A 26,686-nucleotide genomic window follows, 5' to 3' on the forward strand; every position below is an offset into this window, starting at 1 on the left:
AACAGGACATCATCCGCGTAGAGACTGACGGTGTGGACGTACTGGCCCATCCGGACCCCGACAGCATCCGGATTATTACGAATCCTCTGAGCAAACGGCTCCATGTAGAGGGCAAACAAGAGCGGCGAAAGAGGGCAGCCCTGCCGCGTGCCGCGCTCGATGGCAAAGCCACCGGAGCTACACCCATTGACCCGCACCGACGCTGAAGGATGCTTATAGCAGTTAAATACCATGGTGCGGAACTTATCGCCGATTCCCAATTTCTTGAGGACCAGCTCAAGATACGGCCAGTGGACTCTGTCAAAGGCCTTCTCCGCATCGACGGACAGCAACATCCGCTCCCCCGAGATCCTTGAGGCCTTCTCCAGAACATGCGTCACCCGCTTGGTGTTGTCAACCGTCTGTCTGCCGGGCACAAAACCAGCCTGGTCCGCCTCCACCAGACCGGGGAGGTGTGGACTCAGCCTGGACGCGAGGATCCCCGTGTACAACTTTAGGTCGACATTTAAAAGCGAGATGGGTCGGTACGAGCCGCAGAGGGCCCGGTCCTTCCCAGGTTTCGGGATTACCGCGACCGTCGCCCTCAGGAGATCCGGAGGGATGGCTCCCGGTTCGGAGAAAGAGTTAAATAGCCGAGTAAGGACAGGGGCCACAACCGTGCAAAAAGTCTTGTAAAATAGCGACGTGTACCCGTCCGGGCCCGGGGCCTTGCCATGTTTCAGCCGCGCGATAGCGAAAATCACTTCCTCAACATGGATGTCCCGCTCCAGGTGGTCCGCCTGAGCCGGATCCAGTACCGGGAGGGTCACCGACTCCAAATAGCCGTCGGCATCCCGTGGCGAGGAGGGCTCCTCAGCATACAGCGCCTCGTAGAAGCCGCGGAAAGATTCCGCTACCTCCGCGTCCCCGGAGACAACCCCCCCGTCCGTGCCCACCAATTCTTTCACAACGCTACGCTGTTGCGCGACCCGGAGCCGGTGTGCTAGGAGCTTGCCACATCTGTCCCCCCCAGTGTAGTAGGCATGTTTCAAGCGTAGGGCGGCATACTCCGCCCTGTCAAGATCCAGAGCCGACAGGAGCTTCCTCGCTGCCTTCAACTGCCTCCACACCCTCGGCGCCCCCGTGCGGCGGTGGACCTGCTCAAGCTCCCGGACCTGAGCTGTCAGCTCATCCCTCTTCAGTTGCCGCTCCTTATTTTCAGCTGCAGAGATAGAGATAAATTCCCCCCGGAGGACTGCCTTCAATGCCGCCCACTGTGTCGCCTGCGAGGTGTCAGTGTTGCTATTGTGGGTGAGATAGTCCCGTATGACCTCCCCGATGCGTTGCACCACCGACTTCTTGTGTAGAAGGGTATCCCGGAGGCGCCACACCCCCCGAGAGGGGGAGGCCGCCGGCCACTGGAAAACGCCGGTGACTGGGGAGTGGTCAGACAGGGTCAGGACCCCGATGTCCGCCGCCGTGGCAGCGGCACGCATCGGTCCACTGACCAGGAGGTAGTCCAGCCGTGAGTAGGTTCGGTGTGCGTGCGAGAAATAAGAGTAGTCCCTATCCGTGGGGTGCATGGAGCGCCAGAGGTCGTGCAAGTCCATTTCCGCAATCCGGGCCCTCCCAGCCTGGGACAGTTCCCCCGTCTGCGGGAAGCGCTGCGCCGATCTGTCCATCACAGAATCGAAGACAATGTTAAGGTCCCCCCCCAAGATAATGTGGCGGTCGGGGGAAGCAGTGACATCCACCAGCGCGGAGTCTAGGAAGCGCTCTTGGTGATCGTTTGGGCTATAAACGGAGCCGACCGTAAATGCTATGCCTCCCATGCGCATGCGATACGCAAGGAGCCTCCCCTTCTGTTCAGCACACTTATGCAAAACCTCCCCCCGAAAGGAGCTCGCTAGGAGAATGGCTACCCCCGCCGTCTTGTTCGCTGCCGAGGAAAAGAACTGGGTAGGGAACCTGGCAGAACGCATCCTATGGCAATCTCGGGGCAATAAGTGTGTCTCCTGCAAAAGGCAAATGTCCGCCTGCGTCCCCTCCAGCAACGATAGGATCGCTCTGCGCTTCACCGGGTTATTCAGACCCTGAACATTAAGGGTCACTACCTTTAGGCCCGGCATTCCTCGCGGGGATCGGGAGCGCCATGCAATGGGCAGGGAATCAGCGGGCGGGGCGCGCGGGGCCGCCGCGCAGGACAAGCCAAAACAAAGCGGGCATAGACAACATCGGACGGGACCTTCCCAACCCCAAAACAACCTCCTCCCCCACCCCAAACACAACCCTGGCAACTAGCCACCCACAAACTCAAACACCCCATTGTCTCAGTCAAGCCCCAAGACGGGCAAGTCCGTAGAGAAGAACGAAGTGGACGTCCAGCCACTCACCTCCATCCGCTCCCCCCCCACCCCCCCGCCCCGTACCAAGCATGTAAAGAAGCTAAAGACATCTCCCCCCGGAGTGTGTGTTAGGCCGTCAAGGCCACGCCAGAGGAGCCGGTCGAGTCCCCGGCCGCCGCCCTCAGAGCGTCGGCCATGTCCGCCCTGATGGTAGGGGAGTCCGGACGCCCCACGCTGGCCGCTGAGCGCCGCCTCGTTGACCTCCGCCGGTTCCGTCTCTCCGAGGACCTCCACGACGGCGTAGCTCCTTCTTCCTCCGCCGCCGTGAGCCCCAGGACACCACAAATGTCTTGCAAGGAGCGTAGCTGGTGTAACACCCCATTCCACCGAAAAATCAGGCGGAAGGGGTGACCCCAAGAGTACTGCGTCTCGTGTTCGCGCAAAAAGTCAGTGGCAATCCTAAAGGACCTGCGTTTCTGCAGCGTGATGGCGGAGAGGTCCTGGTAAAGCGCCACCGGCCGATCCCGGAAAGTCAGGGGCTGTTTCCTGCGGGCCTCAGCCATGATGCGCTCCTTCAGTGGAAAGTCGGGCAGGAAGGCCAGAATGTCCGGTGGAGGTGCCGATGACTGGCGCTGCCGGCCGATCCTATGCGCCCTATCAATGCTGATGGGAAAGTCCGCAGCTTCCCCCAGGATCTCTCGGAACAGGGCCTGCAGGTAGCCCCTCAGATCGGACCCCTCATCCGCAGTCGGCACACCACGCACTCGGATGTTGTTCCTCCGAGATCTGTTCTCAAGGTCCTCAGAGTGGGCCTGGAGCTCCACACACTGCTCCCGGAGGCGGAGAACGTCCTGCTGTAGGTGGACTATCTCCTCCGCTCGATGTTGGCCCTCCGTCTCCACCGCTTCAACACGTTCGCCGAGGCCCTCCACCTCCCTGCGCACTTCTCGGACCTCACTGGCCACCTCCCGCTTCAGTGTCTGGAAGTCCTCCCTGAGGGAGCTAAACAGTTCCTCCATAAAGGCCCTCGTGACGGGCGGCTCCCCCCCAGTCACATCCGCCGGAGCCCGGGAGGACCCCGGTGAGGGCTGCGTCCTGTCCCGCAATTGCTGGGCCCTGCCAAGCATATCCGGCAGGGTACGGTCCCCTTTCTTCGGGCCGCCTCTTCCAGACATCGCTAGCTCCGCAGTCGAACACAGATCCAGGCGCCCCAGGGGTGCCCAGCCGCCGGCAAGCACTCGACGTGGGTATCCCCCACGAGCGAAGTCGCTGCGTCACAGGTGACAAAATGGCGGCCCAGTCCGGTCACCGTCAGACGTGGGAGCCCGTGCGAGACTACCAAGGGGGCCGCAGTGGGGGGGTCTCATCAGCACATCCCTCCGAGAGTCAGCCCAGCAGCAGCGGGGGTCACTTGCATCCAGCAGCCAGGACTCCGGCGAAGGCTGCCACCACTGCTCCTTCGGGGACAAAATGGCGGCAGGGCGGAGCAGGCCAAAATGACCAGGCCCGACGACACCACCGGGGCCCCTGAAGCACCCCACAGTCAAATAAGTTCCACCACCGGCCCCAGTCCGTCACGCACAGGGCCCAGCTGGTCCAACCCCGTCAGGGAGTCCGCTGTACCTCGGCTAGGGGTTAGGGGCCCCCGCAGTGCGAGGTGTCGCCGTCACAAGTCCGAGTGCCGGGGCGCCCGTCTCAAGCCCTCCGCCCCGTCGGGTTCTCTCCCGCAAGGCTCCTTCGATCTCCGTCGAGCGGCGGGCCAGATCCCCTCCAAATCGCAACTTTCAGCACCAGGCCCAACCGAGGTGTCCGGACAGCACTCCAATGCGCTCCGCCCCTCGGGCTCGCCGTCGTCTCTTGAACTCGATCGAACTTTTGGGGGGGTTCCCCCGAGGCGATCCGAACCAAAACAGCACCAATATGCACCCCTGATGCTCCGCCACTCTCCTCTCCCGCGCTGAACCTCAGCAGGGGGAGAAAAGCGTAAGAAAAGGGCTCAAGCTTGGCCGGGCCGGAGGAGCTACGGGAGGAAGCGTCCGCTCACCCCGCCATCTTGGCCACGCCCCGTTTTTCTAGTTTTTAAGCACAGGATTAGCACAGTAATATCCATGCCGAACTAGAAAGGGACAAAATATTTTGCCAATTCCACAGCAAAGTCTTTAAGCATAGGAATAGTCCAGTGCCATCCCCGCCGAGCTGTAAATTGACAAAAGCCTTTTGCGACTCCAGGTACAGTATTACAGCTTTAGATTGGTAAAATACCACCCAGGCTAGCCTGGAATTAAGAAGATCAACCCCTGACACTTGTTTCGCTATCATTATAGCACTTATTTTTAGGTCGAGCCTAGCGCAGTGCGCATGCGCTGCTCTTCCTTCTGTAAGGGCTTTCAGAAATCCACCACATGCTTGTGCGTGTGCTTGTAGTTTTGCCCCAAGCTATTGGCCTTTGCGTGCGTCTTTTTAACAAAGACAGCACGCAATTGGCCAAAGCCTCTTTTAGTCCCACCCATGTGCACGCTCACGGGCTAATGCTTGCGGTTCCGCACAGCAGCAGCATATGGTTCCAATTATCGTGCCCAGACGCGGGCGCGATAATTGGAAACATATGCTACTGCTCGCAACCGCGCACGCACACCAGCAGCTCCCGCATCTCAGGGCGGCATGTGTTTTAAATTATCGAGCCCTGGTGCTCGCGCGCACCATTAGCGTTTTTATTTATTTTATTTTTTTTATATTTAGGGCGGGCTGGAATTTGTGGTGACTTCGGGCTTGGGTTTTTTCCTATTTGAACTGTTGGGTATGGCAGTGGGTGGTGCCCGTGGCCAGGACTAGATTTCGTGGGTAGTCTGGAGCCATGGCACTCTCTCCTATGGAAGTGTTCGGGCTACCTGCGGATGAGGTAATGTCTTATTCTAAGTGCGCAGCGCCTGCAGGGGAGGCTGGGTTGTAGCGGAACCCTGAGGAATGCATGCCAGGAGACCGGGATATGCTGAGGGGTGGTGGGAGTTGTGGTATTTAAAGATGTCTAGTGTGTGGCTTCCTAGAAGGCTGTGGCTTTCTAGAACGAAGGCTGTCACTTCCTAGAAGGCTGTTGCTTCAAAAGCGCAGCTCCACCGAACCCTGCTCCCACTACTGGCAGTAGCGATGGCACAGAGAGGACGGGAGTTACAGCCTCTGAAATTGCCTATACCGAACCTATAATCTCTGTTAAATTTGAAGTTTACTTGTCCTGATTTTCACCGTTTCATTTCCAAAATTAGGGTCCCGAGCTCCCTGGCACACGTACCAGCCGAATGGGGACAAGACAATCAGGCCAGGGGTTCTGTTGTACCAATGCGGACGCTGTTAACTGATATTTTCGTATTGTATGTGCGCCCAGTGGTTGTTCACTCCTGAGTACAGGCTTGGTCTCGGGTGTCTGAAAAAGAGCCGCCGCATTTCTTACGCACCTGCCATTGTCAGGGTGCTCAGGTTACTGCCTATTATGAAATGTTTATTTTTGGTCTGCGGCCATGCACTGCACACATGGGAAAAATCTGCATGTCTCTGACTTTTAGTGGTTTTTCAGTTGTGTTTGTCTTGGGGAGAGAGACGTTGAGTTTTTTAATTTAATTGCAGGAAGAGTGCTTCAGAGGACAGACTTGTATTCTTTTAACAGCTCTCCCACAATTGTGTGTTTCAGTAACTTGGCACTGGTTGAATATAGGCATGTGATCTTTGCCATGTACTTCCAGCACTTCATGGGTTATTTAACAAACCAAGCCAGCCCATGTGTACAAGTGCGCCTGAAAGAAACAAAGAAATAAATAGATCCCCACCGCTCCTCAATTACTTAAACTCTGCCATAATCACAAGGGAGAAAGTCCAGCAATCGCTGCAGATGACGTAGGGGTTTTTCACAGCGCTTAGGCACTAAAGTGCGGTATGAAGCGCTAAATAGAAACAACATATTATTTTTGACACATTTATTATTTAACCTCTTGTAAATTCAGGGCTACATGTGCGCAAAGAAAAACTTGCATAGCTGAGATTCTAGCGCAGGGGCCCGGGAAACTTAGAGTGCCTTCTCTTAATAAAGGACCGTTTCACTGCTGTCAGGGGTGCAGCAGAATATTATCGCCAATTACTCATTTAGACCATCCCTCATTACTACACCCCATACGAGCTTCGGTTGTAACGCTATTTGATGTTATGATAGCCACATAGAACCCTACAGGCAGATATCGGCTTTTCATCAACAGCCCATTGCATGCTGGGAGTTTTCAACCCATATTTACAACATGAACTACAGGTTCCAGAATGCAACGGGCCCTTAGCTAAACAAGCATTGACATAGCCAATAGGTCTCGCCTTTGGGACCTTATAAGTGTTTAGCCATGCAACAGTTGATGTTGTTGTACCAAGGATATTGTGCTGGATAGCTAAACACTTCTACAAATAGAATGATGGATTTAACCCAGATCTCTTGACTGGGGTTTAATGTTTTGATTTGTTCTGCATTCCGTCCATCAATTGTGTGTCTTTTGCTTTCTCGCCCTAAATGCACCAGGTATGCTCAGACGTGAGTCTTGGGCTCACTGTGCCACTGGAGTCAAGCTATCCTGGCTGAAGAGGGGTGAAACCCCGAAACCGATCCTAGGATGCTTGTTTCCGGTCCAGGGAGGACCTGGCTTGGCAGTTAGGGCTGGACTGTTCCCATGAGGCACAGGGTCAAGACTGATTTGCATATGGCCAGGTCTAAACTGGGGTGGCATGGTGAGCAAAATAATGATGGATTTAACCCAGATCTCTTGACTGGGGGTGAATGTTTTGATTTGTTCTGCATTCCGTCCATCAATTGTGTGTCTTTTGCTAACTAAACAATTATAACATACCAAAGGCGAGACCTATTGGCTATGCCAATGCTTGTTTTTAATTTTTTTTGAGAGGTGTAGCATGGTCCAGAAACAAGAGCAACCAGTACAAGTCAAAACAGCACCCTTTCAGACTAAAAGTGCTGCATAAATTATGCATAAAAGAAGCAGGGAAATCTGGGTAGTTCCCAACTTTACTTGGAGAGCATCTCCTGTATAGAGCACAATACAACACCAGCGACATTCTGAATTTGCACTCCTCAAATGTCTGTTTTTCTAGCAAGGTTTTTAAGCATGGAATTAGGACAGTGCCATCCACGCTAAGCTAGAAAAAAGGGACAGTCTTTTCCATTTCCACAGCAAAGTTTTTAAGCATAAGATTAGCATAGTGCCCTCTGTTTAGTGTTGGAGCTTTGTCCGGACATAAGGGAGCACCCAGTACAAGTCAAAACAATACCCTTTCAGGCTTGGTAATTAACATATAAATATGTGTGCGTGTGTGTGCGTGTGTGTGTGTGTGTGTGTGTGTGTGTGTGTGTGTGTGTGTGTGTATGTGTATGTATGTATGTATGTGTATATATATATATATATATATATATAATCTCCTACTGGTGGTCGCGAGTAGGTATTTATAGTTGGGACCAAGTTTCCATAGGAAGAGCATTTTTTGTTTTGCTTATAACTTTGGTGTCGTTTGATGAAGCTTCATGAAAGTTTCCAAACGAATTATTTATTCATATCCGCTCCTATGTTGAAAGTTTGGGGGTGATTCGTCAAGGGGGGGCCGAGAAAAAAGGGGGGTCCCCAAAACGTGTTTTCTCCATGTTAATTTCCATAGGAAACTTTAGACAAGGCTACAGGTCGAACCTGTGAACGAAATTACCCCACATTTGGCAGGGAGAAGGGTCTTGGTCTAGAAAGCACGTTTTTGTTTATTTGGTGTAAATACGTTCAGTAGTTTTGGAGAAGTATCAAAATTTATAGATAATTATGAATTCTGCCTTCTGATTGGCTGAGGGGTTACGAGCACGAGCTTGCTGCTTATTGGCTGTGAGCGGTGTGAGAGGTTGCAACTAGGAGGTGCTGGCAGCCATTTTGTGATTCCGTTGAAGTGAGTAAGGGGAAAAAGGGCGAAAAGAGTAGGGAAGAGGAGGGTAGGAGCGCTGTGAGTTCTGTGGGGTGATTAGGGTGTGCTATACAGGGAGTGTGAAGCGATGTATTCACCCCCTACCGGTGTGAAAGTACTGTTTTGCCCAGAGTGAGATGGTGCTGAGGTGAGGTGCCGGTTCACTCTGGGATGAAACCATGAGCTGATTGCTGTAAACTGATGTGCTCTGGGCGCTGTAGCATACTGGCCGCTGTAGCATAGCTGTGCAAGTGGTGTTAGTATGGGTTTAGACTATAGCGGGAGTGGGAAGCAAACTACTCACCCTACCGGTCTGAAAACTCGAATGGAGTGTTTTAGCAAGCAGGAATAAAGAAATAATCGTGAAGAATATAATGCAGGATGTTGCAATGCCACAGAAGACAAATGGTGAAATCGGGTGTGTTTAAGAAAGTGGCTGTGTGGGATAAAACGATGGAGTCTGCAGGTTATATAAAAAGTGTCTTTATTTAAGTGCCATAAATGGAACCACTGGTGCAAGAGCTAAGACATCCACCTCAGGCAAACTCCAACCGCTTCTGCTGTATTCAAACCTAAGTTCCTGCATCAGTCAATTCCACATTAGAATGTTACAGTTCCATGTGACATAAACAATACCTATTAGACATGAATCACTGTAAATTGTAGAATGAAAATAAAGGTAGGATACGATTACCACACTGTGCCAACCAGTTCCTAAACAATGCCATGTTTTTGGATCTTGATCGCTAGCAGAGGCTGAGGATGAGCTAATTTGTGTGAAAGGGCTTTGTGGATAACAGGCAGGCAGAGACGTGTGTACAAAGAATAGACATGGTTTCAAAATGGATGTCGGGTTTAGGCTAATTTAGCAAGTAAATAGAGTATTTGCATAGGCCATACATCATCCATCCCTGGTTAGTGTGGAGACGTAAGGGCCAATAATGAAAACACAGTTCAAATGCCTAAGCTTACTTAGAAAGTTATTGTATGAAAATAGTTCAATTGAAGTGTATTAAAAAAAATTAATAGGAAAAAGTAAAAAAAGTTGGAAAAAATCAATCCAAGAATGAAGTGAATTTCTTACAAGTCTTGGAGATTGCGGTCCGGAAGTTCTTCCGTGGCTTGAAATGCGTAATGTTCCAAGAGGCGATTGTTGCCATCGTGTGAGAAAAGCGAAGCGATCCAATTCATATCCTCGAAGGGACAGTGATGTTCCTCGAATGTTGGAGCGGCAATTTGAATTGGCAGGTAATCTGCGATGTTGTCAAAGGTTGCACGTTGCAGGAGATCTTTTGCGGCTGCGCAGAAATCCCATTCCGCCAGGATACCTTTTTGCGTTGCATCCGCCATTGCTCCACTGCCAGAACAATCAAGTTCATGGTTTTCAAGATACTCCATTACCTGCTGGATATCGGGAGCGTTTGCTGGGATGTTGGCAAGGCATAGATCCATTCGCCAGTCGTTTGGACAAGTTTTGCAATAAAAAGATGGTTGCACGCAGATTGCATATGTGTAAATAAATGTCATGTTGTATTTGGCTCCGATAATAGATAGAGGCAGGCAGCCGAAAAGTTGTGAAAAATTTTTCACGGTATTGATGTAGCTTCGCGTAGAGGCGTATTCTGTTGGACATGCTTGTTACCACAGGGAGCACAGCCATTTTTAACAAACTAAAATAGTAGTAGGATGGCCGCAAACAGAGCGAGAATTATGAGCACTGTTGCTGGTATTCCAGAGATGATCGAATGAATGAAGTCTGGTATTAGACTAAAAACAGTTTGAAAGCCTTTGAGAAGGCCGGAGGAGACCGTGTTAAAGTGTGCCAGACCTTAAATGTCAGATGTGTTGAAAATTGTTTAACAATTCACAAAGTGTAATGAGAGGTTCGTATTTAAAAGGGAGTGTATTTTACTTGTAGTTCGTTGTATCTGCAGTCGATAAATTACTTTTGGAGAAGTGAGGGACACTCCTGTTTGAAACAAAAGCGCTTTCAGTTAGCTCTGTTAAATAAAATCTGTTTTCAAAGTAGGTATTGAAGGCCAAGTTGAACTTTGGGAGTTACTTTGTGTGGATGGGATTAGAGATTGCCAGAGGAAGTTATCCGGTTTGAAGCAGTTACAACATACGGTATGCCAGCCCACATTGCGTAGCAGTCCATGTTATTAAGAAGCAGATAACTGCCGTTAGAAAGCTGTGTGAATGTTGGTCTGATTGTGGGAGTTGGCGTGCTTTTAAGAAGCACGTAAGATTGGGGGACGCAAGCTTAGAAGCGTCGTGCAGTTGGACATTCTTGCATAGTAATGAATGACTGCCATTGTGGTCCCACTTTTCACCTGTGAGAAAAACTTCAGTATCCTCTTTAAGACAGCGATATGTAAATGGGAGAAACCACTGTTCGTAAATAAACGCGCTACCTTATATAATCACATACATGACAAACCTGTACACCTAGCAGACACAACGACACTACGTACTATGGGAACCGTGGCTAGCCATGTACACAAACCAAACCTAGCACCTCTGCCACACAATGTAGAATGCGGGGAGAGATGGGAGCAAAGTATGTGCGAAGGTGGCAAGTGATTCTCGATTATAAAAATATACAATGCAAAGTGTTGAGGGAATGTGCCAGACAGACTTGAGTATGCAGAGCACAGACATGTATATGTCAACATACACTGATGGTCTATTGAGTGAAGTGGACAGTGGACGCAACCATGATGGTAGTCAGTAGGGAAGATCACGAAAACCTAGCGCTTACGTGCCCCCCCCAACCCCCCCACCTCCAAATCTTTAGCGTAGTGGGCTGGCTCGGCGTACGCAAGGCTAGCGTAGGGGTATGAATAAAAGGCACGTTTCTCTGGGTGTGGTTCTCTTTTGGAATGGCGAACAGGTCTGCGCAGCTTACACCGCCACGAGGCTGACGCCGTGAGCGAAAGTGCCTGCGGGAATAATGCTCTCAGCCTGCTGGTACCCAGAAACCGCCATGGCCGCTGCGACACACATATGCCCCACAGTTCATCTTTTGACACAGCCGTATGTGAAAGAGGGCCCACCACGTGCCGGCGGAAGCTTTTGGGCCGAGGTCTGCGAGCTGGGACGGCTCCTGAGATCAATGCTGGCTACCGCGACACAGGCAGATAGTGCTCAGCCTGAGGTCCAGCATCGTGGAGTGCTCTGTATACTACTAACAAAGTAGTCCAACAGGTACCAACAGTGGAACGGTGTCTTGATCCCAGAATGGACGATGTCCGATATTACCTGCTGCTTGGTTTTCACAGAACTCCCTCCGTTGAGGTGCATTAGACTCTGTGCTTCTGTAGATAAGTGCTGCACATGATTATTGGGCTTGGCCGACTACAATCGCTGGAGTACACCGCGGTACAGCAGGTCTGAACAGTGAAACGGGGTGTTGATTCTGTGATTGAGGATGTCAGAAGTTAAAGTTTGTGATGATTTGTGTGTACCCCCTCCGATCAGGTGCAACCAACTCCGTGCTTCTGAATCCAACGGCACGTGGCTGTGAGGCGTTAATGACCACTGCCTGTGGCCTACACTGCGATCAGCAGGGCATACAATTCAGACCGAGTGGTAATTGTTTAATTACAGAATCCAGTAGGCAACTAACTACAACGTCTATTGAAATGTACACAATAGCCTTTTAGTATACTTGCTTGAAGTTTTTTAAGATGACTTGTAGGTCTAGTACAATGACCAAATTCTTCTTGGTAGTGGTAAGAACACTGAATAACAGTGTACACAGTGGACAGCAGAGATCGCAATTCAAATTGTTTTGATTTATTTATTGCAGAGTTTTGTGTATTTTATGTTGTTGTATTTTGTGAAGAGGAAGTGAGAAAAAGTATTCATGGAAGACTGTGCTCACTACTGCCTTCAATTTACACTGCAGACAGCAGTGTTCACAATTCAGATCGATACGCTATTGTAGATGACGCAGTCCTGTAGGCCAAAGACATTGCTCCAGTGCGCTCTGTCCGCACCACGCATACGCATCATTACAGGGTCCGCACACGGTTTTTGTTGCTTCGCGTACGGCAAACAGGACAGCTCAAGTCAACGCCACGTGGCTGTGGGCCCTTGCTGACCGCTCTCTGGCCTACACTGCAGATAGCAGTGTTCACAATTCAGATCGAGTCGCTATTGCAGATGTAGTGTTGTAGGCAACAGACATTGCTCCTAGTGCGGCCCACCCACGGCACGCATCATCGCTGGCTGTGCACATGCTGAATGCTTTTGATGTGGCTATCGGAGTGCACTAGACCTGATGGACCCTTTATGATACAATCTTTTTGTGTATTATTTCAGATCTACTGCCTGTATCTCAGTATACCACAAGTTATGGTTCTTTTACGATAGAATCTTTTCTGTATTATTTCACATCTAGTGTCCCTACCTTACTGCAGCACAAACTATTGACCCTTTTATTATTGAATCTCTGTGTGTGTGATCCAATGATTACTGTTTTAGTTGATGCTAGCAGCAACCGTTCCCTGAGGGCTGGTTTACACTCACACCACACGCATTCAGCACAGACGTCACTGGATATGTGACCCTGGCAATAAAAAGGAGTCAAGTGCCCGTACCCACTTCCACTATCTATCTGTGTCCGTGTGTTCATTATCTATGCATGATGCTGCCCCTGGGCCGTACCACATTACATTGTGCTGTGGACAGCACATGCAACCATGTTACCTCTGGCAGTGGGGAAAAGTTCTGTTATGTAGCTTTTAGATGCATGGCTATCACAGGTGGAAGACTACTGTACAGAGCATGAATATTGATGAAGATAATGGTTGCATGTTGTGTGTAGTGTCAGATATGTGTATATACCAAAACGTTTTCAAAAAGCTCTGTAAGCAGAAGAGGAGTCTCGCTTCGAACGCTATAGAGAGAATGACTAAAATGGTTGGGGTCCTCTAACTGTTACAATGGGAAATGTTATGAACCAATGAAATGCTTTTCTTTAAGGTCACATGGCAATCGTGCACCAAGCGTGCAAGGAGGCTGCACCCGACGCGATTTTTGAGAAAATATATTTACCATAATATAAGTTTATTACAGTTAGAAATATATAAATGTTTAAAATATTTCAGATTATCGCTTGTTCTCATATACACTTTAAACTTATTTAGATATAGTTTTGAGACGAAAAAGAAAATGAGGGAATGGTGTTCCCGGCGACACCATACGTCTATGACGTAACACAGGGCCTGGCAGCGTGCACACGTCGCATGTGCAGCGGGTGTGACCCCATACGTACATGACGTAAGGCGCGGCTTGGTACTGCGCATACCAAAGTAGCAGCTGGCGCGACCACATATGTATATGATGGGACGTGGTGCCACGAACCCGTCGGATATGAAATGCGCATCCTTTACGAGTTTAGCAATATGGCGGATAGGATTTGCGTGCTAATGAAGCTTGGTACACTACCGGTACGGAAGTTCAGTTTTCTCTCCCCCGCCCCCCCCCCCCCCCCAAAAAAAACCGATCTACATACTTTTTTTTTTGAAGATATAAAACATTACATATTTTTCAAATAAATAAAGGATAATAGTTACAAAATATTACAAAAAAAAATAGAAAAAATAATAAATATTAAAATATGAAATTAACATTTAAAAAAACCTTTGAAGTTCACTGAATAACATAGTTTTAACAGACGTTATAGTTAGGAATTAGCATTTAAAAACCTTAGAAATTCACTGAAAAAAACCATAGGTTTCGGGGACGTTCTAGTTAGTTGGACATTTGACTCACATAAAACCAGAGAAATGCACCCGTTATAGTTAGTTGAGCTAACTATTTTGCGCGCCCGCAGTGCACTGGTGATGACGTCACATATTACATCACTCATGACATGGTCAGTGACATCACTGATAACATCATCCACCTGATAATCTGATGCACATACTGATGTCCTAATATAAACTTTGATACATGTACTCTAAAATACAGACTACTATTTTTGAAACCATACACCCAACAATGCCAGATACTACATACCACCCACTATTTCCTAGGTCTACACTCCCATACACTCACTTATACATGTAGTTACTCATCAAGACAGTACTATAATATGCACTCCTACACCTATACATACAGTCACAGTCCGCCACTCATCCATAGTTCTAATTCATAATTTCTAAGGTTTTTTTTAAATGCTAATTCCTAACTATAACATCTGTATGTACTTGGCCTTGAGAACTCAACGTTTTTACATGAGAATCAGTCATCGTTACCCTTTTTTTGTCTTGGGCACAGATGGGTTAAGTCATTTTCCTAGAATCCTAGGGTATTAAACCGAGTCCGGAAACTCCGCAGCTATTGCTACGAACTACATCTCCTCCCATAGTGGTCATTTCTTTGCACTCTGCTTCTCTGGTGCGAGAATGGCGAAGAAATAGCAGATCATTCGAACTAGATCCAGAAGTAGGGCCTTTTCTATCCTGGCTGCCAGACTCCCAAACACACTGCACAGATGTCTCCTCAAAGGCAAATAAAAAATTATAAGGAAAAGAAGACCTGGCATTTCTCTCATCAGGTTTAAATTGTAGTTCCTTGCTCAGTCTGTCCAGCATGGATATCTTTATAGTGGTGGACTTAAAAAAAGCTAACTAACATAGGAGATGTGGACTGTTACTAGCATGCCTACTCTAGAACTGGGAATCATGGCTTTTTACCCCCTTATCAGCCCCGGAATAAAAACAATTGTATATTCTATTCACCACCCTTCCTGTCCCTCATTTTATACAAACGTGTAATGCAATCTAAACTTGTATAAACAAGCAATATAATATGTGACCGTCTTGTGTAAAGTATCCGATGTTTTACATGCTCCTGCTGCAATAATAATCTGCTCTTTGAACCATCTCCTCTGCTCAATGGGACTGGGCTGGTGTGCTCAATACCAAAGTTTGAAAGTCTCTCAGCACCACAGTTCATAGCAGATGTCCACAGCCAGGGTTTAGCTCAACGACCCATCTTGCCGGCGGAATTCGTTTTTTTACATTTTTTGTATTCTGTTTAACACAACATCATAACAGTCATACCACACTCATCCAGGTGAGTTCAGGTTTCCTCTTTCCACCCTGTTCCTCCCCCTACAATCCGTAAAGCTACTTCCCATTTTGAGAGCATGATATTTTACATGGCTTTTGATGACATTATTGCAACAGCAAAACAAAGAAGAATGTCATATTCCCAGAACTCCCTCTAAACCTCAGAAATCATGTTTTTCATTATTCAAGAAGATCAACGATGGGGCAAAGTGTATGATCGCTTTAGTCACCAATGATACAATATTTTAGAGAATCGTACTAAAAAAAAGTGTTTTGAATTGGATCCGTGGGAGTAGGCCTCCTAAAAATGATCGTCAGATGAGACGACTAGCAACATCAAAGTTTCAGAAATAGAAACCTTTATCCTAAGACTTAAACTTTGGTGTAAGGCTGAGAGTGATGTAAGCTTTTTAGGCGGTACTTGGTTAATGGATAGCATTGCTTCATTTTTGCAGTGTCAGTACTTTACAAACAAGGTTGGTAGTTATAGGATATATACTGTAATATAAATTGGGATAATCACTAAACGGGAAGGTACAAAGTACTGAGGTGAAGCTGCCTTGCCTCCTCCCGGCAAAACAGCACCTACCAAGTTCTATGTTATCACTTAAAGTCACATCGCTTACTGTACTGACCACGCACAAATACCAACCTACACGGACTCCACGCTGTGATGGGAAACTTGGAACCATTTGGAAAGTCAATCCTGGACTACTGAATGAACAGCGATGTCATGTTAATGTCTGAATGAGCCGTCACATAGGTTCCACGTAACAAACGTTTTCCTGTTTAAAAAAAATGGTAAGAAATCACTTAAAGCATGACAGCCTAAATGATTATAAAAGCAAACAAGGGCTGGATTGTCATATTAAAGTAGATTTTACTCAATATTTTGCATCGGATCCTGGCCATTCCAAAATATCCAAATTTTTGCAAACGCCGCATTTACGCGGAGGATGGTGCCGACCCTATGTTTGAAATCTCGTTTGTAGAGCATGCCATACACGTGTTCTAATTATCATAAAGTGCAGACTTTTCCACACAGCTGATTCATTCTACAACCGAAACTCAATTAACTTGTCAACGTCATCCTGTAGGAAATACAGAATTGCGCAAGCAGTGAGAAGAAATGCCAAATGTAACCTACCAAACCTGCAGGAGATGATTGCCCAATTTATTTTAATTATACCTTTAATCTATGTATGCCCTGGTAATTGACCAGCTTATGACTATTGAGGTTTGATCTATCATTTTATTCTTTTAATTATAGCGCCACATGCAGTAGCATTACTGATTCCATCTTAAGCACGTGAATAAGAGCGGGGAAGCGTAGCAATTGAGAAAAGAATATGGAGCAACGGAGAGGGAAACCAGGAAGTTAATTTATACAATAAGAGCTTAGATAAGGCAGTGGTGAGACTGGCACTTTCAGTGGCGTACTCTTCAGAGTAGATCAGTCTTTAAGGAATGTGCAGCACTTCTGTAACGTAGATGAAGTTAACTGTGTAAAGTACTCTTTCGAGAAACAAATATTGTTATTTATTACGTGGAGTTTGAGTTCTGCTGATGGCATTTCCTGGGTGCTGACCTGCACAGATTTTGTGTTTCTTTCCTATAAAATATTGATTAGATTAGCTATATGGGGAACCTACTGATCCCTCAATGTGATTTAGTTATTGTGGCACTGAGGTACTCCTATCCAATAACAAGCATTTGCAATGCAATAGGTCTCGCATTTACTAGAGTTTGAGCTATTGGCATTGTAAACAATGTGGTTTGTCCTGTCACTCGGCCTCCTCCAATAGCGAATACTAAAAGAGGAGAGGCCTGAGCAAATATAAAGGCCATGTTGTAACGTGTGCCTACCGGTCCGCGGTAATAAATGCCCCCTCACACAAGAGGATAAATGAACAAGTCATAAATTACATTAAAAACGAACATGAGAAAAGTAGAAAATGCTAAATATCAATGTTTAAATAATATTTAGTTTAAAAAAACGGCACTTGTGGGAATACTTCGTAAGATGTTTTTCAATACAAACAAATACCAAGAGAGATGCCAGCCCTGCTCCCAAGGTATGATCCGCAGCAGCACCCTCTGCGAGGGGGTGTGGAGAGCTGATAATACCTCTAATAGTGAAGGTAAAATGCAGAGATCGCAGCACAGCTTTAGCAGTGGGATAGCAGCCTTGATAACATCGGAGCAGCCCCTGCGCCCGGCCTCAAAACAGTAAAGTCAACTCACGAATGCAGATTTACGTGCATCCCGCGAGTGATGTGCGCAGCTGTGAAAAAAACAAACCGCAACCTCCGAGAGCTGGTGGAGCAGGCAAGCACATCACCAGGAGACGCAATATAAATAAAACAACAGCTAGGATCAAATTATACAAAAGCCCAACGTAACTGATTGGTCCAAAAAGTCAAACTTCATGTGTACTGCGAGGGGGCGTGGAGAGCTGATAATACCTCTAACAAGCAGGAAGTGAGATAAGGGAGGGGGTGGCAAATGGTGAGCATTTCGCGGCGGCTTTGATGTTCAGTGGCCGCGGGGCTCACTGAGAACATCAAAGCCGCCGCGAAATGAGAACTGGAAACTATGCTTGTGCAGGAGTGTGAGTCGCGCCTGGCAGTTTGAGGTGATTGCCCTGCAAACCGCAGGAAACGTCTTTGAGGAAGGGAAGGTGGGGCAAGGGAAAGAAGCTGACTGTTTTCTGCCGGTCTCCCCAAGCGCTGAAGGAAGAAGTTAACTTTACTACGCTTACATCTGCAATTTTGATAAAGTTAATAAAGTTATTCCTTTTCAGAGGTCGAACGGCAAGAAGTTATATTTAGTACGTTTAACCCAGCCACACCCAAGTTAAAAGCAGTAAAGTATCCTAAAGTACTATCCTGACAGCAGCATTTCGCCTCTCCAGTCCCTTGCCCCCACCACGACCCGATCGCCCCGGGTTTTCCCTGTGGAACAGCTTAGCCTCGCACCATTGGCCTCTGATGAGACAATTGGGAGTGATTGAAATCACTGCCTGGCCATATTCCTGGCAGAAAGTGCAGAATGCTGCGCGCGCGATGGGTTAAAGCACGAATGGCCTGCCTGGGAAACTTCTGGTGGATGGGGGAAAGGGTATCTTGGTATGGCTTTACTTATAAACCGCGTCTGGTGTACTGCACGAGACGCTCCGACTCAAAGTAGACAGTGTACAGAGTTAAAGTACACACAAAGACATTTATTGCTGCTCTGAAAGACGGTTTTATATACGTTTGTTTGTGGTCCTAAAACCCGTTTAGATTGTGAGCGCTAGCGTGGGATCCACATACTGCAATAGGTGAAACCAGTGGTGCGCGGAGCCGACGCAGGAATCAAAACCCATGGTGCGCGAGCACCACAGAGGAGGGGGGGGAGGGAGCGCGGCAGCGAGGCGAACTCGCGCTGCTGCGCGTGCTGGCCACCATCGATCGCGATCACATCAAAGCGGCCGTGCGGCCCGCGAAAGTGAAAGCAAACGAGTGCTTTCAGGCCTCCAAATGGTGCACGCGCCCGGCCGACGCACATGCACTGTATTTGGAGGCCTGAAAAGCCACTGTTTGCACTTCCAAAACTCGCTTACTATAAGTCTCGCCAGAGCAGCGCTAAAGCGCTGTCTCAGGCGAGACCTAAAAAACACCTAAAATCAGATCACAAAGCGGAATCCAGTCTGCGCAGACTATTGTGCCAGATTGCAGGTCCTTCCTAAGGTCAAATGCCCTATCAAGTGTATGTTTTTGTAGATCACCTTCGAGTCCGAGGTCAATATATTTCAGACTGGTTTGGGGTTCTTTGAGAATGAGAACAGTTTTTACATTGAGGCGGAAAGAAAACATTTAAGATAACTTGGTGCTTTTCTCCATTCATCCAAAAATCAAACGTGGAGGTGGGAGGGGGAACCGAACTCTGCAAGAAGGATGCTTTAATGAGTTACGTAAGATAGAGAGCAAGCATTCCTGTAGTATTATTCGTTTTAGAATGTCTAAAATCCTTTAGAAATGGGAGAATTCTAATTGAAGTGTGACTTTGGATCGTTTAGTGGAGGCAGGTTTTTTTCAAACATTAAAAGTATACCTATACCTTTTTATTTCTTGATGAAAAAGGTGAAGGGGGAGGGGTATAATATTTACCATGTAAGGTGAAGTAAAGGGGGCAAGAGACGCTGATTTCCTGTCATTCTGATTCATGAGTTTACCGCAGAGGATATCGCTCTTCAGATACCATAGCAGTACCCTGATTGGAGCAAAGCAGCAGCTGCTGTAATTTAAGCAGTACTAGGAGTGCTTACTGAGCTCATAGTCTTAAACAAAGGCTCAGACCTTCCGGCAACTTACTGTGTATTGATAAAAGCTTGCCAGGAACTTGAGAATTGTGAGGAACATAAGCAATCTACATGCACGTGTCTTATTTGTACAGAATGGAGTCTGAGTCTTATAGAGCCTTGAAAAAGTCCAGAGGACAAAACTTGTATTAGCTGAGGTTAAAGTATTAGAGTGTTGCCCAAAAGGAACTGTATTCAAAGAAAATGTGTTACTGAGCCTTTCTTGTGAAGTACATCTAACTGAGGGGGTGCAACCTAGCATTCTTATTCTTTGTACTATAAGGTGATATCACAGTCCCTCTAAGCCCATCCTCACTGGTCTCTGCAACTTTTTCAAGAGAGCAGGGCCTGTGTTTCATGTGAAATTTCCCATATTCTAAAACCAAACCAAGATGAAACAGATTGCGTTTCATACTGATACACGGCTCTAAACAACATTGACACCTAGTTGTACGCTAAGGTCCTAGTAAGTATGATGAAGACTTTATTGCTGGTCCTTTTAAATAAGCGAGAAGCAGGACAGAATTAAGTCCTTTGCCTAGGAGATGTGGCCAGGCATAGAAAGCTCCGCTCATTCATAGTGACAATGTAGGAAGCACATTCATTTGAAATCTGAATTTGATCGTGCTTCATTGATGCACTTCTGTGCGGCATTTTATAAACATAAGGTCAACGATTCATATGCATATTCAACCCGATCAGATTAGAAACTTCTACCTGACAAAGATGGCTGATGTATCTTCTATTCACCCTATTAGTTAAGATTCTTGTGGAGGTAACCCAGAGAGAGGGCTGAAATTCGGTGTCCCTGTGGGAGGCTCGAGGACAGTATATAAGATTCTAATAAGGTGCACTTGGTTATTTGCCTTCTGTTTTAAAGAACAGCTACCCATATAATTTATTTAGAGGCAGCATTTGCATCCTTCATTACTGTTCTGATGTTTCACAATATGAGGTATATTTTCGCCTTAACAAAAATTACCTATGACTTCAACCTTATGAAAGTGAAGAATGTGGCACACTTTCTTGGATACTTTGTCCTTGCATCGTAAAGAGTCTTTTCGACTTGCTTTCAGTATAAGTTTCAATGGCTATGTCACATAAGTACGAAGTGCAAGACAAATACTTTTTTTTCCCTCTATTTTTTTTTTAGCCATAAGTCAATCAATTGTATGCAAATAATTCATTCATTACCGTTGGAAGAATAAATACAATTCCATTATTTAAGACAAGTCAATACTTTCCTAACTCTACAATTTTAGTCGGTTCAAAAAACAAGCGGACTGAAACATATGTAGAAAATCTATAACAAGAGGGAGAATCATAATATAATAATAAATATAAATATACTAAAGTGACAGTGCCTAATTAGTCCCATTGAAGACTAGCCCATGTCCTATTAAATTTTAACCAAGATCGAGGCCTTTGCTAAAGCATACTCCATTTCGTATACCTGTCTAATTAGAGCCCACATCTCGCAAATACTTGGCCCAGCATTATTTATCCAGACTCTAGCAATGCATAATGAACCACAAACTAAAATGATAATTGCTAACAGGCTCTCATGTCCGATATCGCATTTGGTCCCCAAAAATATTTCCTTCTCAGTAAGCTGATGATTTTGACCCAATAACGGAGTGAGGATATTGGAAACTCCAGCCCAGAATCTATTAAGCCCGGGGCAGTCAACAAACATATGCCCTAAATCATTTGCATATTGTTGGCATTTCGGGCAATATGACTTATCAGAGTGTCGAGCTCCTGCCCATTTGGAAATAATCGCTGGTGTGTAGTATAGCATTTAAATCGTACAATGCTGCTGTAGTTTTAGATTGACAGAGGTTACTGCCCTATCCAGTACCTCCATTGATTCTTGTATTTCCTCTTCCGTTACTTCAACCCGGAGCGTCCAACTTAGTTTGATAGCTATATGCAAACCATCATCGTTGGCAGTGACTAGAAATTTGTGATAGGCCATACTAATTGCACCATGGCCAGAACTCTTAAATATTCTAGATAGTATTTCCGATGAAATTGGCAATACTAATAGCTTCTGGCCTCTAAGTAGTCCCTGATTTGTAAATACTTAAAGAAATTATTCTGCCTTAATCCAAACTCAGCTTTTAATGAGCTAAAACACCGAAACCCACATTCGTCATACAATTGCCCGATCTGCTTTATGCCGTTTCGTTGCCACCCCTTCCCAATCAAATAGTGACATTTCGGGGACCACAGGGTTACCCCATAGCGGCGTGTATTGATGTAGATGGGGCAATGAGTATTGTTTGCAGATATCCCGCCAGACCTTAGTAACATCTTTGATCGTCTTAAATTTAACTTGTTTAAAATAATTCGGGTCAGAGGTCTTGTATAACAAAAACCCAGTCGATGGACCACAGGCTAGCTGATGGAAAGCAAACGACGACTCTGTTTCCGCCCCGGACAACAAGCCCCTAATCCGTTCGAAAAATCTAAGCCCAATAGTAGAGCTTGAAATCTGGGAGCTTAAACCCCCCCTGTATATATGATAGTTTCATATACTGGAGGGCCCTCCTAGCACGTCTATACCCCCAAATGAAACTGCCTATGGCACTATCTAATCGTTTAAAAAAAGACTGAGAAACCCCTAAGGGTATTGCACGAAATAAATACAGAAATGATGGTAATACATTTATTCTAATTATGTTGCACCTTCCATAAATACTAATAGGGAGCGATGCCAACTGCGCAACTTAACCAAAATTGTTTTGAGTATCAAAGATACAATGTCATTAACTTAGCTGCTAAGACAAACACCAAAGTATGTAGCTGTTTGTGTGACCCCTAAAGAGGGAGATATATTTTCAGATTGAAAGTTTAAAATTGTTTGTGTCTTGGCTATATAACTTATAACCCGACAAACAACCACATTTTTCAGCCTCTACTATGATATTATCAATAGCTTTACCGGGATAAGCGGAAAAGACTGCAGTATCGTCTGCATACACAGTAACTTTTAATTCTATGCTATTTAGATGAACTGGGGGAATCCCTCTATCCTGTTGGAGGTGCCTTATAAACTGCTCTATGTACAAAGCGAACAGCAAAGGGGGACAATGGGCACCCCTGCCTGGTACCACGTTGAAAAGTGAACCGAGCAGATGTGATACCATTCAGTTTAATTGCTGCCACCGGATTCTTATACAGCTTCTGCACCGCAGAGATAAACCGAGATCCGAGTCCACATGTGCATATAATCAACAAGAGAGCCTCCCAGGCCACTCTGTCAAATGCCTTTTCCACATCCAACATAATCATCCCTACCGGTCTATCAATTTTGGCAGAGACGTCGAAGGCCGTTATTGCAGTACTAATGAGCCATTGTATCTCGCCCAGGAATGTAGCCGTGCTGTTGCTCAGATACTAGTTTGTGAATTATAGGAGCAAGACATGTAGCCAAAATCTTGGAGTAAACTTTGGCATCAGCAATTATTAAAGATATTGGCCGATACGAGCCTCTATCGTCACTTGGCTTTCCCGTTTTAGGGAATATGACAATGTTAGTGACATTCCATGAGACAGGGGGCTCGCCCCCATTAGTAATGTCCATACAGAGCTGCACAAACACCGACACTAGTAAGTCACTAAAGGTTTTATAAAATTCTAACGGTATAGCATCCTCCCCGATGGCTTTGCCCAGGGGCAGAGATTTTATGGCCTCCTCAACCTCAAGTAATTCCTTTTGTAACTCTAAGGCCTCTGTAGCGTCAAGGTGGGGTATATGGCCCTCCTGTAGATATTTTAAAAAAGTGTTTATTGAATGGCTCACAATCTGAATGGGAATATAACTTGGCGTAGAATAGTCTGAACAGTTCCACAATATCCTGCGGCTGTGTAAAAGGTTGGCCACCCTCCCCTTTGATTAATTTAATATTAGATCGAGCCTGTTGGTCCGCAATTTGGGTTGCCAGTACACGCCCCACCCTTTCTCCATATTCATACTGCAATGTTTTGTACTTCTGGTAATTAGTAGCAATCTTATCCGCTAGTCCTCTGTTGATTTTAGACCTAACTTTTAAAGTATAATGCCTGTGATGTTGGATCCCTTGTACCAATTGCCCTGGCATGTTGGTGTTCCAAATCTAGATATTCCTGACGATCCAGCTCCACCGTCTCAGCAAGGGCTAGACAAATACTGATGTAGATTTATTAGCTTTGATAAAGTGAGGAAAAATGGTGTCCCTTGCTTATATTTTTAAAAATGTATATTTTTTATTGGTTATAGTGTTAACTTAATAAATTGCTTAAAAGATTCAGCGTATGTCATCTGTCCACACAGGCATCATTTTCATATTTCTTGTTCTATTATGATTAGAGACTACCTCTAGCAATATGAGCAACAGTACTTTAAAGCATTTTCTATTTGAATTTTCCTTTTGACAGTCTGTCATCTAAATCCGCTAATTAAACTTATTTTCATTTTCTGATGCGTTGAGTTCAGTAATAGTCTCCGGTTCGTTAGGTTTTCATCCATTTTATGGTCCATGCAGTTAATTTCTTTCAGAGTTCCTCTGCAATCATCAGTTCTGTCATGTCCTTCATCCATAGCGTGTGCTTTGCATTCTTTGCGTGCATGCTGGGGACATACAACTCACTTGGCACTAAACCTGTGCTGTCCTAAGTGGTATTTTGCATGTTGCTCTCAATAATTTTCTGGTTGACAACTCTGAACCTTCTGAATTTCAATCTAACTAGAATCTGTGCTTAGCGAGTACATTTAGAGGTGTGCAAAAAGTGCGCAATTAAAATTGCGTAATTGTTTTTGTGTAACAAGGCATTTTGGAAATTGCGCATAAATATGGAAAAAAATGCAAAACTGGGATTTGGTGCTATATTGTAGTAAATGTATCCTTGCATCGATTGTTGACACAAGGATGCATGTGGTGCTAAAATAATAACACAAGGCCACAAACAGCATCTGTTCGTGTTCTGGTTATTCATGTTGTTCCTGCGCACTTATGCTAAGTTAGTGTTGCGACTGGTGCGCGATAACGGGAAGATTTGTGCAACAATGCAAAATTACCCAAATTCTGGGAGATTACGCCAGTCTAATGGAAATTACATCTGTGGCCTGGATATGTATAATTTTGGGAATAATGCATTAATGGTAGGACAATGTCCTGGTTTGAAATATATTCATTTTAAAAAGAAATGTAGAAAAACGACCAGTTTATTAATTGAAGGGCTGCTTCTAAGTAGGCCTGGGTCTAGTTGCGAAGTGACGAAAAAGTCAGAGTAGTTCCACAAGTGGCGGAGTGCAGTGCGAACTGCCGTTCGCTCTGATCTTCCTGCTGTTCTAGTTGAAATTTTATCCAAGCAGCAGCTCGCTATCTCTAACTTACCGTTTGCAAGCCAGGAAAAAACTCCACTGCACTACGCGGAGCAGTGTTTTCTGCACTCCACGAGCTCCACGGAGTACAAAGTGCAGACAAATCTGCAAACTCCACGAATGGAGCAGAGTTCACCGCCAACGCCTACTTCTAAGTACACTGTACTTCCTCAAAGCTTGGGGCCAAGTTTTTAGCCAAGCATTTACCAGTTGTATTGCCACTCAGCCTGCCAGGCATTATGGTGCACATAGTTACATTATTTTGATTATAATGGCCAGTGACTAAGACAGTAAGGGCTACCAGTCATTAAACTATTCGATCATGACATTTTTCCTGGTCTCTACCCCGGAAGGAGTAACAGACTGGTTTAGCATTTGTTACAAACCACTATGAAACATGATTCAGTATGCCATCCAGGATATCGGGGTCTGGTTTGGGCCAGCCCTGGGCGTAGTGAGGCTACGTGAAGCATTACGGAGTGGGGGCAAACCTATGCCCACCCACACACTTCGCGTAGCCCCACTACGCGCCGCCCGCCTCCCTCCCGCCCTCATTTTACAATTACTTAGAACATTACATATAAAGAAAATTACTTACCTGAGCTGCCGCGTCCCGGGGCTCCATCTTGCTGCTTCCTGGCTAGCTTCTTCCTCACGAATGCGCGGGCGCCCGCGCATTTCTCCCGAGAAACTCTGCTCCGCTGCGGCGTGTGCGTAGTCTGCCCCTGCTACGCCTACTTTGCGAAGTGGGCAGTACTACGCACACTCCGCGAGCGGAGCACTGCGCCCACCCTTAGTTTGGGCCCACAGTCTCGGCTGCAGCCAAAAAAGGTGCAGAACCAGGCAAAAAGATTCTTAGGGAGCCAGTCTTGGCCCGAATCCTGATGGTTGTCTGCATTCCCTTAAATGAAACGCAGCATGAATTCCAATCCGATGTATGATCAAATCTCCTTCTTCCAAAACATTTGCATATTTCTATATTGTGTACTTGCTATCTATGAAATTGAAAACCTGCTTTACATTTTTAATGTGCTTAACATGTTTACATTTTCAGAACAGAAATCTAAAAGCCACTGCTTTAGCTCAAGGAGATTGTGGTAGTTGTATTAGCACGCTTTTAAAATCTATGCCATAGCACGAATGTGTGGTGATTTTAATTTGTTTTAATGGTTTTAAGACTCCCTGGTTCTATTTCAGTATCTGCCTATTGTTTGTTAGCACGGCTACCCTTGCTTTACCATATTGCAATGCCATTTAATTTTACCACCAAATAATACATTTCCACTTATTTTCTTCCGGTACTGTGATAAGCAACTCTAGTAAAATGTGTTGCCTTGAGTTAATAACCATATGGTGCTGTAAATGCAGGAGGAATGAAGGAGAGGTGCGCTTCAACTTTTATTATTGGATGTTTATTCGGCTTGTTGTTTTTGTATCTTACCAGCTGGAGCTGCACATGAAAGAGGACGGGGGAGAAATCGAGGTTATATGGTCGGTGGTAAATTTTCAAGATGCAAATCTTCATGTCCAGCCAAAGGCAGCACAGGAGGTCAGTGAGTAAGTTTCATCACTCAATCCTTTTCAGGTC

General features: G+C 46.1%; 1 protein-coding gene across 1 annotated transcript in view; it reads left to right on the forward strand.

The window, feature by feature from the left end:
- C2CD2 (C2 calcium dependent domain containing 2) overlaps positions 1-26,686 on the forward strand; it is a 426,997-nt gene that overhangs the window by 160,308 nt on the left and 240,003 nt on the right. The window contains exon 4 of the mRNA XM_085621220.1: positions 26,543-26,647. Coding sequence (XP_085477346.1) covers positions 26,543-26,647 — 105 coding nt within the window. The remainder of the gene's footprint in view (positions 1-26,542; positions 26,648-26,686) is intronic.

Source organism: Triturus cristatus, chromosome 8 (assembly GCF_964204655.1).
Source record: "Triturus cristatus chromosome 8, aTriCri1.1, whole genome shotgun sequence".
In the NCBI taxonomy this organism is placed as follows: domain Eukaryota; kingdom Metazoa; phylum Chordata; class Amphibia; order Caudata; family Salamandridae; genus Triturus; species Triturus cristatus.